This window comes from Bos taurus, chromosome 1 (genome assembly GCF_002263795.3).
Source record: "Bos taurus isolate L1 Dominette 01449 registration number 42190680 breed Hereford chromosome 1, ARS-UCD2.0, whole genome shotgun sequence".
NCBI classification, from domain to species: Eukaryota; Metazoa; Chordata; class Mammalia; order Artiodactyla; family Bovidae; genus Bos; species Bos taurus.
Window position 1 is genome coordinate 148,554,286 of NC_037328.1, and position 15,856 is coordinate 148,570,141.

The 15,856-nt window shown below is 49.6% G+C and overlaps 1 protein-coding gene across 4 annotated transcripts in view; it reads left to right on the forward strand.

The window, feature by feature from the left end:
* Positions 1-15,856, forward strand: part of DOP1B (DOP1 leucine zipper like protein B) — a 130,862-nt gene that overhangs the window by 94,054 nt on the left and 20,952 nt on the right. For 3 of the 4 annotated variants that reach the window (XR_804602.4, XM_005202123.5, XM_059889571.1), the window contains exons 23-27: positions 920-1,075; positions 5,837-5,892; positions 8,591-8,695; positions 8,807-8,873; positions 11,215-11,359. Coding sequence is in view for 3 of the 4 variants with exons in the window: in XM_005202123.5 (XP_005202180.2) it covers positions 920-1,075; positions 5,837-5,892; positions 8,591-8,695; positions 8,807-8,873; positions 11,215-11,359 (529 nt within the window). In the remaining variant the exon portion in view is untranslated. The remainder of the gene's footprint in view (positions 1-919; positions 1,076-5,836; positions 5,893-8,590; positions 8,696-8,806; positions 8,874-11,214; positions 11,360-15,856) is intronic. The other variant, XM_002685151.6, reaches the window with a different exon arrangement.

A 15,856-nucleotide genomic window follows, 5' to 3' on the forward strand; every position in this document is an offset into this window, starting at 1 on the left:
CCACACATGCACGTCTCCACCCCCATCAACATTCCCCCCACCCCCACCCAGAGAGGTATGCTTGTCACAGTTGCTGAACCTCCACTGACACAGTCACAGTTGACATTTGGCTTTTTTTAATTTATGAGAATAATACTCGTTTGTGATGGTAAAGAAATCATCGCATTCCTCTGCCAAGACTTTGGTTTACATTTTGCCTAAGTGTTCTCCACCGACTGGTCCATCACAAGGTCCTGCCAGGACCTTGGTCTCCTGTTTCTGTAAATCCAGCACGGGCTTCACCCTCGGTTCCGTCCATGGTCCATGTAGGTTCCTGCCCGGTACCTCTTCAGAGCGTCTGCCCCACCCCCCGGCACTGGCTCAGCGCCCAGTGTGGACCCCATTACCCGAGGAGGCAGGAGAGGCTGGTGGTCCAGGCCACCCAGCTTAGCACCTGTGGGGTCTTCCCTGGCGAGGACCCTTGTACTTCCAAGGGCAGGCTCCCACCCCCATGTTGATCATCAAAACCCACCTCCCATGCCAGGACTTTCCTTCCTTGGCCAGCTTCTGTGAACCTGGTTTTCCTGTTTCACTTGCTGTCCTCGTACTCTGGGGGCTGGCTCTGGATAATCAGCCTGTTTTCTTCAAGTTAATACTATGTTTCCAACACTCTTTCTCAGCTTGAACTCATAAAGACCAGAGCAATTGCCTGTCACTGGCTATGCCTTTTATTCCTCATCTGTATCATATACTGATTACATTCCTGTGATTAAAAGCTTTTTTTTTTTTTTAACCTTACTCTTCTTCCTACCAATACAGTCCTTTACCTAATATTCCTTTAAATATTTGTTTCAAAGATTAAAACACATCTCTTCCTCCAGGAGCAAGTATCACAGAGTGCTTGCTGGGAGTCCTGCTTATTTTTGTTGTCTCTCTCAAGGAACGGTCCTCTTCTCGGCAGATCGTTCCGGCGGCCAGCACGTCCCAGCTGACCCTAGTGGATCTGATCTGTGCGCTGAGCACCCTGCAGACGGACTCGGTGCTGCACCTGGTGAAGGAGGTGGTGAAGCACCCACCGCAGATCCGAGGGGATGAGGTCAGGAGCCTGGGGGGCCTCGGATGAACGCAGGACTCTTCCAGTCAACATTGTATAGATGGCGTCTGGGAGGGAAACAAAGGTTGCAGGAGCACCAGGGAATTCAAGGGGCCGTAAAAGGGAGGTGTTCTCGCCGGACTTTGTGGAGATGTATGAGACGTGCTCCACGGACTCCCGTCTTGAGGTGCGAACCACCTGAGGGGACGGACTTCCATCCTTACAGCCCACCGCAGAGCACTCTGCCCAGTAGTGGTTCTGTTTTCTGCAATGTACTTTGTTTATTTGACTGCACTGGGTCTTAGCTGCATCTTGCAGGATCTTTCATTGCAGGCACACGGGCCCTCTGGTTGTGGCACTTGGGCTCAGCAGTTGCGGCACACAGGCTTAGTTGCTCCGAGGCACGTGGGATCTTAGTTCCCCAGACCAGGGATTGAACCCACGTCTCTTGCATTCTCAACTACTGGACCACCAGTGAAATCCCCGTAGTGGTTCTTATCAAGGGCCTGCTGTGCGCCAAATCAAATAAATCTAGAAAGAGGAAATGGCACTTGGCTTGCAGGAACTTGCAGCCTAAAAAGCATCAAAGATAAGCAAAGCCGGACGCTGGTTAAAGGTAGAAAAGACCGACTTCATTCAGTAGCTCCAGCAGTAGGTGGAAGAGGTGTGATCAGTTCCAGCTTGTGCAGAGGTGAGTGGGTATTTTATGGGGAGGATGAATAGAAAGGGTGAAGGGCAGAGCTTCAGCAGAGTCAGGGGAGTGGAAAGCTACAAACAAGCACGAAAGGGCTTGGTGAGTGTAATGAGAGCATAGTTACAGACCGTGTTGTGAAAGGTTGGTTCCTATGCTCCCCAGGATCCTGGGAGATAGGGGCCCTGTCTTTCTTGATGATATTTTAAAGGGATGGCTACCAGGTCCTTGGGAAAGACATTCCTGGTTTGGAGAAGAGGCATTCACATCCCAGAGGGACAGAGGAAGGATTTGTAACCATAAGCTTTTCCTAATAAATGCTCGAAGGAGGGGTCTTCAGGAACGTATCAGGACTTGGCCGAACACACAGCAGATTGCTTCTGAGGCCTTGAGCTTTCTCATTTTAAGGGGGTCGAGGTCATCTCCCTAGGACACAGCCTTGAGCTGCTGGGAACCGTAGTCGTGTTTGCTCAAGTCTTAGTTTGTGGTATGGATGGAATCGTTTGTGCCGAAGGTACAACCTTGTAGATCAAGGTTGAGGCTTGGTCAAGATGAGGGCTCAGAGGAGCCTGGCTAAGGACTTCCCTGGCAGTCCAGTGGTTAGGACTCTCCACTTTCACTGCTGAGGGTCCCAGTTCAGTGCCTGGTCGGGGAACTAAGATCTCACAAGCCGTGCTGTCTGGCTGAAAAAAAACAAACCCAGAGACTTCTCCAGCTTAAGACTCCCTGCTGTCCAATGCAGGGCACCTGGGTTTGATCCCTAGTCAGGGAGCTGAATTCAACATGACCCTGAGCAAACTCCAGGAGATAGGGAAGGCTGGTGTGCTGTAGTCCAAGGTCACCAAGAGTTAGACGTGACTTAGCCACTGAACAACAGCAGTAAAGGGAACTAGATCCCGTAGGATGCAACTAAAGCTTCCACATGCCAGAATTAAGACCTGGAGCAGCCAAACAAACAAATATTTTAAAAATACAAAAAGCAGAGGGGCCTGACTAGACTAGGTCAAGAAGAGCATCTTTGTCCATGGGCAAGTTAAAAGTTTGCATAATTTTTGTCAAAGTACAAAATTCACACCAGAGGACTTAACTCATACTGGAGATTCTGAGAAAGCAGAGCTTTCATCTGGCTGTAGGGATGTCAGTGGTCTTTGAAGGGTGACGTGATTGAACCACAAAGCTCCTATAGTTTTTCTGCCCAATTTCTGCATAGCAGTTGAGGGAGCTTTTCTACTGCTTAGACACCTTTTCATTTACGTACAGTGGTTTTGCAATAGAACAGACTCTATGGTTTTACGCCTGAGAGGTCTTTGATTTCACCAAAGCAGACTTCTTCATTGAAAGTGTTGGAGCTATTTTGTTCTGAATTAATTTGATAGAAACCAGGGATTTGTTCTGACCTTGAAATAATTGTCCTCTCTCAGGTAATTTCAGATGATATCGTCAGAAACACTCTTAAGAATAATTCCCTAAATGAAAATTAATGGAGTGGGCCAAGCGATCACTAAAAAATAGTTTTAATTCAAACTGATATTTGTATACCAGAGCCGGTTGGAGAAGGCAATGGCACCCTACTCCAGTGCTCTTGCCTGGAAAATCCCATGGACGGAGGAGCCTGGTAGGCTGCAGTCCATGGGGTCGCTAAGAGTCAGACACGACTGAGCAACTTCACTTTCACTTTCATGCATTGGAGAAGGAAATGGCAACCCACTCCAGTGTTCTTGCCTGGAGAATCCCAGGGACGGGGGAGCCTGGTGGGCGCCATCTGTGGAGTCGCACAGAGTCGGACACGACTGAAGCGACTTAGCAGCAGCAGCAGCCAAAAAGTAGAAATAACCCGTCAGCAGATGAATGGATAAACACAGTGAGGTCTATACACATGCAGTGGATTATGACTCAGCCTTGAAAAGGAAGGAAATTCTGACACACGCTATATCATGGATGAACCTTAACAGCATTATGCTAAGGGGAATAAGTCAGTCCAAAAGGACAGTATTGCATGATTCCACTTATATGGGGTACCCAGGAGTGGTCCAGTCCACAGAGACAGAAAAGAGAAAGATAGTTACTAGAAGCTGGGGGAGGAGGGACTGGGCTTGGTGTGTAATGGGGACTGAGTTTCACTCTGTGAAGATGAAATAGTTCTGATGAATGGTGATCATAGTTGCCCAACAGTAGCAGTGAATGTCCTGAATGCCCTTGTCCTGTACCCTTAAAAATGTTTTATGTGGTAAATTTTGTCAAATACATTTTACCAAAATTTTATAACAAATAAATCTTGCTCTTAGATATTAAAGTCATAGCACAAAGGGTGGTGAACAAAAGCTAAACCTTGAAATCAGAGAAGCGTTCACGCATTTTCCCCACAGAGTGAGAAAACTGACCAGGAATACCTTTAGCAGTGTTTACAGCTCCGCCTGCCTTGCAAGAGACCCCTCCACTCAGGGCGCCTCCTCTGAAAGGGCCCGTGGCTCAGGGTCGCCCTCTGCAGAAATGTCCTCGCTGGGAGGAGGGCCTCCAGGGGCCTCTAACCAGTCAGTTACTCTCGGCCCTGGTCGCCTTCCGTCATTCCACGTGTTCATTGAACATCAAGTATGTGCGTCCACAGTGGGGAATCCTAAAGAGTGACGCCGCCCCCGCCCACAGCCAGCCTGCATTCTAGTTGGGGGAAGGAGATGAGGCAGCCTGCAGCTTAACCCCGTGAGGCCAGATCATGGAACCGGCTTAAGGAATCAGATGTAAGATGGTCACGGGAGGCTGCATGGCATCTGCCCTCAGATCTCTTCATGGCCTAGGACTCTTGTTGCTGTGGGGCTTCCCGGGTGGTGCTAGTGGTAAAGAGCCTGCCTGCCAATGCAGGAAGCAGGAGATCCGGAAAGATTCCCCTGGAGGAGGGCACGGCAACCCACTCCAGTATTCTTGCCTGGAAAATCCCTGTGACAGAGGAGCCAGGCGGGCTACAGTCCACGGGGTCGCAAAGAGTCAGACACGACCAAAGTGACTTAGCACGCACAGCAACTGGTTGCCTTTTACCCTTTTTTAAAAAGTATTTATTTCTTTATTTCCTGTGGGCATCGAGTCTTAGTTGCAGCACGCGGGATCTTTCGCTGCAGCGCACAGGCACCTTAGGTACAGCACTGAGGCGTTGTCACCCTGCAGCACTTGGGATCTTGGTTCCCTGAGCAGGGATGGAACCCCCGTCCCCTGCATTAGAAGGCAGGTTCCTAACCACTGCATGGCTGGCAGGAAGGTCCTGCCTTTTACTCTTGAACGTGAATGTTCACATAACAGACCTTGGATTGGCATTTATAACTCCAAGCAGGTTGAGGTGGCTGGAGACTGGCCTTCCCCGAGGCTGGTCAGTCCCTCCGAATGATATCCCGGCTACAGCCATGGGGGAGCTGGCCCTGCGACAGACAGCTTCATGCAGAGTGCAGGTGCTTTCCCGCTTTGTTCCTTCAGTACTTGATCTACAAGCGTCTGCAAATCCTGGGCTTAAAAATAAAAAACCAAAAGACATCATCTGGCCAACTGGCTTTTGACTTTTCGAATAACAAAGTTGCCTTTGTGGTTTAATTGGCTTAACTTCTATAACTGACAAATAGAAGGGGGAAAAATATGTGTTTTGAAAACCTATTTCCAAGTAATTCCAGCCATTTGGGACGTAGGGAAGTTGTCTGAGCTGTCTGGGGGAAATTCCCGGAGCTAAGAATTCGCATTTGGCGTTGTCTGTAGCTCGACACGGGCTCCTGAGGCCACCAGCTTCGTGTCTGAGGAGATTCAGTCGTTATGCCAACTATTGCTTAAATACTTGCTGAAAGTCTGGGGTGAGAAGTAGGTAAATGTGGGAAAGGACTGGGAGTCTGATAAACAGGGACCTAAGGATGTGGGCCATCACAGGGTACGTTTGCTTTTATTTCACTGAGATCCTTTATATTATTATATTCAGAAGACTCCCAGAGCTGGAAACCTTTGATTTGTTAGCAGATAGAACCTGTTTGGTTTCTGTATTTGAATTCTTGTCTTAGCCTTGTTTCCTCCCACTTTGGAGTAATTAGCTGTGCTTTAATTTTCAGAAATCGCCCCTGGTGGATGTCCCCGTGTTGCAGTTTTGCTATGCGTTCATCCAAAGGTAACGCAGCTCCCTCAAAGGCATTTCTCAATTATAGATGCTGTTGCAGTGATTTTAAGTAACTACTCTGGATTGTCCTCCTTTTTTTCTTTTAACTGAAGTGCTGTTGATTTACAGTGTCGTGTTAGTTTCAGGTGTACGGCACAGTGACTCAGTTTGATATAGGTGTGTGTGTGTGTGTGTGCCTTTTCAAATGCTTTTTCATTACAAGTTATAAGATGTTGCGTATAGTTCCCTGTGCTTTACAGTGGGTCCTTATTGTTTACCTGTTTTGTATACAGTAGTGTGTCTGTGTTAATCCCAACTTATTCTTTATCCCTCCCTGCCTCCACCCGTGTGTTTCTTGATTACTGGAGAGCCTTAGTTCAGAAAGTATCTGTGTGTTACTAACCCAGCCGTGTCCAACTCTTTGTGACCCCATGGACTGTAGCCTGCCAAGCTCCTCTGTCTGTGGGATTCTCCAGGCAAGAATACTGGAGTGGCGTTGCCATTCTCCTCCTCCAGGGGATCTTGCCGACCTGGGGATCTGAGAGGTGTCCTAATTCCCTCTCAGGCCATCGGACACCCCGCCAGTCTCACTTTTTCCTTCTGTAGAGAGTGAATCTGACATCTTCAAGTCTACGTGCTGTATCTTGAACACTTTGTCAGCACAGCTTTGTGTGAGACCTGGTAAACTTCAGAATAAACAGTTTGCATTACCTTGATAACCAAAAAAAAGAGGAATTTTAAGAACCTCTTTTAGGAAAAGAAGTGACTGTTTTGGATGCTCTCCTCAGTGCTTTGCTGTGTTTTCTGCTGGGCGGCTTCATGTCGATGGACTAGAGTTTGAGCAAGCTCTGGGGGTTGGTGATGGACAGGGAAGCCTGGCGTGCTGCAGTCCATGGGGTTGCAAAGAGACACGACTGAGCGACTGAACTGAACTGAGGTGTTTCTGCGTGGGCTTACTGAGCTGAACACCCATCTGCAGGGGTCTCAGCTGCAGTGGTTCCCCAGGTGGCTCTCTACAGGGAGAGAGGACGCTTTGCTGGCCTCCTGCGGCTCTTACGGCAGGTCCTGGATACAGCTCCCAGATGCGTCCACTGTGCGGGGAGGTTAGAGCTGCAGTAACGGGAGTGAAGTGGGTGTAGCCCTATCTCACGGATGCCTCGATAGCCTCACGTGTCTCAGGGGATTCACCTTTAGTAAATTTGACCAAACTCCCTGGCTAACAAGTTCACATTCCATGGTTATTCTGACCCATGACACCCTAGGGTTATGGGAAGGTGGATGGAGGGTCCTAGTCCCAGGAGTCCCCTGGCCCAGGATCGAGTTCAGGCCAGCCATTCACCCTCCAGCACGAGCATCACTGCTCTTTTTTGCTCCAGGAGGGGAAGATGAGCTGGTCCTTTGCTGTTGTTCAGTCACTCAGTCGTGTCCAACTCTTTGAGACCCCATGGACTGCAGCACACCAGGCCTCCCTGTCCTTCACTATCACCCAGAGTTTACTCAAACTCATGTCCATTGAGTCGGTGATGCCATCCAGCCATCTCATCCTCTGTCGTCCCCTTCTCTCCTGCCTTCAATCTTTCCCAGCATCAGGATCTTTTCAAATGAGTCAGTTCTTCACATCAGGTGACCAAAGTATTGGAGCTTCAGCTTTAGCATCAGTCCTTCCAATGAATATTCAGGATTGATCTCCTTTAGGATTGACTGGTGTGATGTCCAAGGGACTCTCAAGGGTCTTCTCCAACACCACAGTTCAAAAGCATCAATCCTTCGGCGCTCAGCCTTCCTTATGGTCCAACTCTCACATCCATACATGACCACAGGAAAAACCATAGCCTTGACTAGACGGACCTTTGTTGTTCAGGTCATGTCTCAGCTTTTTAATACACTGTCTAGGTTGATCATAGCTTTTTTTGCAAGAAGCAGGCATCTTTTAATTTCATGGCTGCAGTCACCATCCTCAGTGATTTTGGAGCCCAAGAAAATAAAGTCTGTCACTGCTTCCACTTTTCCCCATGTCCTTCCTAGTGCTCACTCATACGTGTCATAATCCCAGCAAGTGCCTGCTGCAATGGCCTGAGTGACATCGTCCAGCGGCCTCAGGGAGGCTGCCTTCTTTCAGGGAGGAGGCCCCACCCAGGACCCTCAGGATGCCGAGAGTCAGGGACCAGCACTCGGCCCTGGGACCCGCTGGCTGCGGCCCAGCTGCCTCCCTGTGTGGTGCAGCGTCACCCCACGGCAACAACCCCGAGTCCTCATTCCCCATGAGGCCTGACCTGAGAGCTACTAAAGATCAGCCTCCTGCTGGGTGACCCCTGACCTCACCTTCTGTGACCTCCCGATGGCTCACTCTGCATTTCCAGTGATGTTAGGGAGGCCAAATGCTAAATGGAGCCCGACAGGCCCAGAGATCCGTCATCCAGTTCAACGCTTTCACTTTATAGACGAGGAAACCAGGAGTGTCTGACCTGTTTAGACAGATGGCTGGTATCCAAACCTCCAAGTTCTTGCCAAAATACCACAATTTAACGCATATGTATTTTAATTTAAGAAGAACAAAACAGGTCAGGCAGATAAGGCATCGTCCTGTGCCTTCTAACCGCCTGCGCCTAAAATGTGCTTATAATAAAACATTTTCATTAGACCTGTTCATGGCTGGATGTTTTTTTCCCTACTATTTTTTTTGTTGTTGTCTCTTTGTTTTTATTAATAGGCTCCCAGCAACAGCCTTGCAAGAGAACTTCCCCTCGCTGTTGGGCGTGTTGAAGGAGTCCGTGCAGTTGAATCTCGCTCCCCCCGGTTACTTTCTGCTTCTCAGGTACCGTGTTCCCAGCTACTCAACGTTACCGCGTTTTTTTTCTTCTCCAGGAACATGTATGTTTTCCTTTCTGCTAGCATTCTCATTCTGAAGCCAATTGTCTCTCAACAGCATGCTGAATGACTTTGTGACAAGAACTCCAAACCTGGAGAGCAAGAAGGACCAAAAAGATCTGCAGGTCTGTATGTGCGTGTCCAGTAGGATGGTTCCTCTCCCAGGAGAGCATTGCCCGCCCCCCACCTTCAGACAATCTCACTGGAGATGATAAACATTAAACATGGGGCAGAACCAGGTCTTAGGTTTGCATGTGTTCCCACATCTGACTCCCTGCATCACTGTCTTCAGAGGACTCGATAGAGTCTTCAGATGATGGTTCTCATGTCAGCCTTGAGCCATCCACCTTGCAATTTTCAAGGCGCCTGCTAGCTTCCTCCTGGACCCCGATGTGTGCAGGCTCACTCTTCAGCATGGCTGGAGCAGTAAATCTGTCTTTATACACAGATTCCCTTCCTTAGAACCTTCCCCCCCTTCTTTTTAAAGCAATTCAGACTTATGGGAAACTTCAAAAACACTGAAAAGCAAAAGTAAAGCTCAGCCACTGGAGAAGGAAAATCTCCTTTGAGTAGAAACCCAGCCAATAAGTAGGATGGAGTGAGAAAAACCAGTATGTTATAACCTTTATAATCATCGAGTGAGGAGCTTTTCGAGTCAAGGCCTTAACTTCTTTTTCAGTGTCTTTTATTCATGTATTTTTGTTGTTGGCATGTGGTTGCCTCAACATGTTGAGTTAGTTTCTGCTGTAGAGCATGGTGAATTCAGCTGCACATTTACATATGTCCCTTGCATTTCCTTCCTTTGAGTCAAGGTCATTAAACTGTGCTGTGTATCTCATGGCCTTGGCGATACTGCCGCTCCCTGTTGTGACCCCTGGCATTTGTGAGACCCTGAAGCTCTGGAGCTCTGCGTAAAGCCCAGTGACTCCTTTGGCTCCCCTGGTGGAGGGGAAAGCTCCATCCCAGCGCACGTGCTGCAGCCCAGCCCGTGGTCAGCAGTTCCTATGCCAAGCTGAAAGCCCTCCATCTCGTGCGGCCAGTGGCCTGCCACGGCCCCGTCCCCTCCAGTCCTCCAGGCCGAGCTTTGGCCGTGGCCAGTAAGGCGGCTGGAGGAGCTCGATGGGCCCTTGCGTCCACCCCAGAGGGTCCCAGCCCTCCTGACACTGACCCCTTCCTACTGCTTCCAGGCACCCCAACTTCCCCATCTGCTCACTGCCCTCGAAATGGCAGCTTCTCTTAAGCCCTCAACCCCTTGTCTTGATGTTTTTTTCATATTTATTTTACTGAAGCGTAAGCAGTGCGTGTTAACGTCTGCTGTACAGCACAGTGGCTCAGTTTGCACGTATGTGCATTCTTTCTCCTCTTAGTTTCCATTATGGTTCATCGCAGGATATTGAATACAGCTCCCCTCTGCTCTACAGCAGGACCTCTGTCTGTCCATCCTATATATGTAATAGTTTGCATCTGCTGATCCCAGCCTCCTGCTCTGTCCCTCCTGCGCCCCTTCCCCCTTAGCAGCCACAAGTCTGTCCTGTGTGTCTGTGAGTCTGCTTTCTGTTTCCTAGGTAGGTTCCGTTGTGTTGTATCATAGATTCCACATGTCAGTGTTATCATCTGACATGTGTCTTTCTCTGCCTGGCTTCGCTTAGCATGATCATCCCCAGATCCATCCGTCCTTCCACAATCTCCCTTGCTGCCAGCGTCCACGCCTGCCCCTCTGCCCGGGTGCACCGTGGACGGTTCCCTCGGGTGCGCTGCCCCCGTCCCTCCCACCAGGGAGGGACCTACTCTTGCTTCATGCCCGAACACACCTGCTGCACTCACAGCAGAAGCCAGGACTGCTTACGTGTCAGGGACGTGTAGCCCCTCTTAGCTGATGATACCCCATGATACCTGCTCCGCGTCTCCACTTTTGTCCCGGCTTCTTGACCGGATTCTGTGCTGAGAGCACTCCTATGCTCTTCACCCTCAAGTCAGTTTGAACTTACTCAGTTTTGTTTCTGGCCGTGTTCGTCGACGGTGCATTTCTAGTACCCGTGGTCCTAAAGAAACCAGAAATCCAACCTGCCAAATGCGTTGTGCCGCTGTGACTTCCTGTGTATCCGTTTTACCTACTGACCATAGAGCAGCCACAGCTCAACGTATGGCTGCTGAGCCCTTGTAATGTGGCTTGCCTGAACTGAACGTGCCGTAAGCATAAAACACACATCAGGTTTAAAAGACTTAGACCAAAGAAGCGTGCCGAAGCTCACTAATAATTTTTTATCGGTTATATGTTGAGACTACTTTGGATGTATCAAGATGCACACTGTGAACTTGTTTCTTCTTTTAAGGTAGCTGCTCGAAGACTTCATTACCTGTATGCTTCATAGCCGTGACTTGCATTATACTTCTGTCGGATGGTGCTACCTTAGGCACTTAAGACTCTCTTAACTTCCTTTCCTCTTTTCTCTCGGTTCCTCTCAGGAAGTCACTCAAAAAATTCTGGAAGCTGTTGGGAACATTGCTGGGTCTTCCTTAGAACAAACCAGCTGGCTGAGCAGGAACTTGGAAGTGAAGGCCCAGCCTCAGATCTCTCTAGAAGAATCCGATGCTGAGGAAGACTTGCACGGTGGGTGTATATGGCTCAGAAAGTAATGCCTGCTGCCAGGTTGCAGGTCTCTCTCTGCATTAAAAATCATCTGGCTTTGCTTCTTACAAAATAAGTTGTAGTATCATAAACATAAGTTGTAGTAAAATGAACAGTAGAATTCCACTGGAAGGATCCCAAGTGACCCATGCTACTGTGTTCAGCCTTCCATGAGCCTAGATGAGGGTCCTGGGAGATAACTTCCCAAGATAATTTGCATGGACTCAGTGGTAGAAATCTTTGTGAGGTAAAGAATAGGGACAATGCATGTGTTTTTTTTTGTTGTTGTTTGTTTGTTTTATGGAGCCGTGGAAAGAAAACTTAGTAAACCAGCTCACCGTTGTCAAGCAGTTGATGTATTTCATTTCTGGCCTGCCTTCCAGAAATCCTTGTATTTGGTCATTGCCCAGGTCATTAAGATTTTATCACGGCAGTCACACACAGTAGGCACACCCCAGCCTTATTATTAGTTATAACTTCCTAGGCAAATGGTCGGGAGACTCTCAAAGGAGACTCATCTGTTTATTTGGAGGACCACTGACCAGCCAGAAACCCCCGAGGGGTCTGAATTAAATGCCACAGTGTGGACTGTCAGTTGCTGGTGCCCTAAAGACCACCGGGTGAATCTGTCAGTCAGGCACATCTCAGGTTATTGGATCCGCTGCAGCAAGGGAGATGCTTGGCTGAGTCAGAGGGGTGTCTCAGCAGGAGACACTTGGGGAAGATGGTTGGGGGCTGTGGGGCATAGGTTGAGTTGAATGTAGCAGATGTTTCAAGGTGGGTACTGGGTGGAGTTAGTGATCAGATACCTCTGCACTGGTGGGCACAGTGCTAGGCGGGGGCCCACAAGTGAATCTTCATCAACATGCTGCTTGTTTTGGTAAGTGAGCCGCTTTAGTTGGTTTAGTCTTTCTTTCAGGATTAGGCATATCTTGGAGCAAGTATTAATAATTACTGTTGCAAGTTCTCAGTATTATTTAATACACAGACACTATGCCCAGTCCCGACATTGCTCAGCACTAGACAAGAAAATTGGGCTCCCCTGAGAGCTCAGCTGGCAAAGAATCCGCCTGCAATGCAGGAGACCCCAGTTCGATTCCTGGGTCGGGAAGATCCACTGGAGGAGGGATAGGCTACCCACTCTAGTATTCTTGGGCTTCCCTGGTGGCTCAGCTGGTAAAGAATCCCCCTGCGATGTGGGAGACCTGGGTTCGATCCCTGGGTTGGGAGGATCCCCTGGAGAAGGGCAAGGCTGCCCACTCCAGTGTTCCGGCCTGGAGAAGTCCATGGGCTGAACAGTCATGGGGTCGCAAAGAGCTGGGCACAGCAGCGCTGGACACGACTGAGCGCCTTGCACTTCACTTTCACCTTTACCTTCCCTCCCATTCTGATGCGACCTCGATCATTATCATTAGCAGTTGTTGTAGCAGCAGAAACAACCTGAATCCATGGGTTTTAACGTACAAAGGACGGCGTGTCAAGAAATCTGGGCTCTTTTCTCTTGCAAGTAGCAGAAACCCACTCCAGGAGGACAGAAGCGCAGCAGCACAGGGAGTTCTGGCTCACACGCATGAAATGCCCACGCGTGCTCTCCGTGTCTGGTTTTGAGGGCAGAGTGGGAACCAGGTGTTCAGACGCAGTTCATCAAATCTTGTGCGGGCGTTCTGGTTGGTTCTTCCTGGTCTGCGGCTGGCCCAGTAGCGGGCAGGAAGGGCTCGTGTCCTGGAGCCCCGAGAAGCGGTCTCCCACCCAAGAGGGGCATCTCTTCCCAGGAGGAGAAGGGATGGCGTTGGACAGACGTTTAAATCATGGTGCCCCGTTCCATCACTTCCACCGTATTTATTTGACAGCTAGCTCTGCGGTTTATGTAAGAAAAATAATTGCACTTTACTCTGTATTGAAGATCCTGCAGCTAGTGTGCTATCGTTTGCTAACGTAAACCAACAATTATGTCTTCTCAGGCTATGGCTCTGATTATAGGTGTGGTTCCAGGGAAGGAGAGTCTGTGCCTCTCCTTGACTCCTTTGCTTTCAGTTACTCTGCCGTAGTTTGCGGTGTAAGGGTTAAACTGCCTCTTTAATCCTGGCGTGCTGCAGTCCGTGGGGCCGCAGAGAGTCAGACATGACTGAGTGACTGAACAGCCACCAACAGTTCAGCTGAACTGTGTCAAATGTTACTGGGCCTGACTTTTTTGCCATCTTTAGATTTAACCTCAAGACAGTAATGTAGTAAAATAATTATCTGATTTTTTTATTTAAGAAAAGAAATCGTAGGACTTCCCGTTGGTTCAGTGGTTAAGACTCGGCGCTCCCAATGCAGGACGCATGGGTCTGGTGCCTGGTTGGGCAACCAAGACCCTACAGTGCGACATAAAAAGAAAAAAAAAATCATAGAATTTCAAAGCAGAAATGACTTGGAGGCTTCTTAATGAGCAATTTGGGTAAACTCCGGGAGTTGGTAATGGACAGGGAGGGCTGACGTGCTGCAGTCCATGGGGTCGCAATGAGTCGGACACGACAGAGCGACTGAACTGAACTAATTATAATTAGCAAACTGTAGAGTATCAAAAGAGTCTCTGGATCATAACTATTTTTTATTTCAGTCTTGAACAAACTAAGGATGCTGGCCATATCAAGCATGAAACAGAATGAGGCTTCAAATGATGTGCTTTTTTCGGCTTGGAGTCTTTATGCATGTAGCAGACATGCAGGGTCTTCCGTGTATATTTGAGTCTGGTGTGTGCTACGCACCGTGTTCTAGACACTGGTGCTCCAGCAGCAAACAGAATGAACAGGGTCTTTGCTGTTGTGGGGGTGACATGGAAGGTGATGGTCCAGAGTAAATTAACAAAGGTATCTTTAAGTTCTTCTGGAAATGCAAAGTCATTCCAAATTTATATATATATATATATATGTATTTTTTTTTTAATGGGAGTGGGGCAGGGTTCACTTTAGATGTTACAGAACATGTCCCCCACGGAACTGACAGTTGTGCAGAGAAAGGAAAGATAAAGTGGGGTGGGCGGGGACTTCCTCGGTGGTCCAGTGGTTGCGTGTCCATCTGCCAGTGCAGGGGGCAGGGATTCCATCCCTGGTCAGGGAGCTTAAGAGCCCACCTGCCTCAGGACAACTAAGCCTGTGCACCACAACTGCCGAAGCCTGCACACTGCAATGAAGCAAGAAGTGTTAGTGTCTCAGTCACGTCTGACCCTTTGTGACCCCATGGGCTGTAGCCCGCCAGGCTCCTCTGTCCATGGATTTCTCCAGGCAAGAACACTGGAGTGGGTTGCCATGCCCTCCTCCAGGGGATCTTCTTGACCCAGGGATCGAACCCAGGTCTCCTCCCTGGCAGGCAGTTGGATCATGTGAGCCACCAGGGAAGCCCACCACAACAGAGAGGAACCCCCAGTTGCTGCAGCTAGGGAAAATCCGTGCACAGCAGCAAAGACCCAGCACAGCCAAAAATAAAAGATAAGAAGGCGAGCATGCAGAGACCTAAGAAGGCGCTTCCCAGGGTGGGGGGGCAGGGATGGCAAACCCTTGGGCTGGGAGTGGGCTAAGACCGAGAAACCTTGAGACCAGCCCTCTGGGAGCCTACCGAGCAGTCAGGCGAGGTCCGAGAGAGCGCGGGGGAGGAGGGCCATGGGGCTCGAGGCTGAGCTCGCCTCGGGGCTTGGCCGTCTGCCCGCTTGCTGCGGGAAGCCATTCAAGCGTTTGGAGCAGTGACAGGATCAGACTGAGTTTTCAGAAAGCATCAGTGTGGCGGCTGGGAGCAACATGGGCCGCAGCCACCCAGAACAGAAACCAGAGGTTCAGACAGAAGGCTCTCGTGGTGCTTCGGGCGCAGCTGACACTGAATCAGAGGTATGGGCGCTAGAATTCAGTGGGCTGGTGGGAGGGCAGGGTCCCCGGCTGATGGACTGGGACACGGGAGTCACCGAAAGGCACTCAAGGGTGACTGCGGGTTTTGCAGGAACATCTGGGGGGCGGGAAATGGAGCCTGGGTTTGCATGGCCATATTAAATCTTGAGATGGTCTGGGAAAGAGTCGGGAAAGGTCACTGGGGTAGGTTGAGAAACCGAGAAAACGTCGAGTCATGGAAACTATGAAGGAGAATGTTTCCAGAAGGAGGGAGGAGGCGCATGCGTGGTTGGTGAGAAGGCTGCTGAGAAGCAGTGTGAGATAAGGACGCAGGCTCTCTGGACCCGGCTGGGGGTCATGGCATGCTGGGATCAAGGGGCGTAAAGGACTGAGATGAGAAGGACCTGGCAGTGGGTGTCGATAACCCACTGAGGCTTAATCATCAGCGGGACAGGAATGAAGTACTGAATGCATGCTCAGTGGTGTCTGGCTCTTTGAGACCCTATGGACTGCAGCCCATATGCTAACCCTACTACAGAGCGGTGGTGGTGTAGTCGCTAAGTCATGTCTGACCCTTTGTGACCCCGTGGACTATAGTCCACCAGGCTCCTCTGTCCAG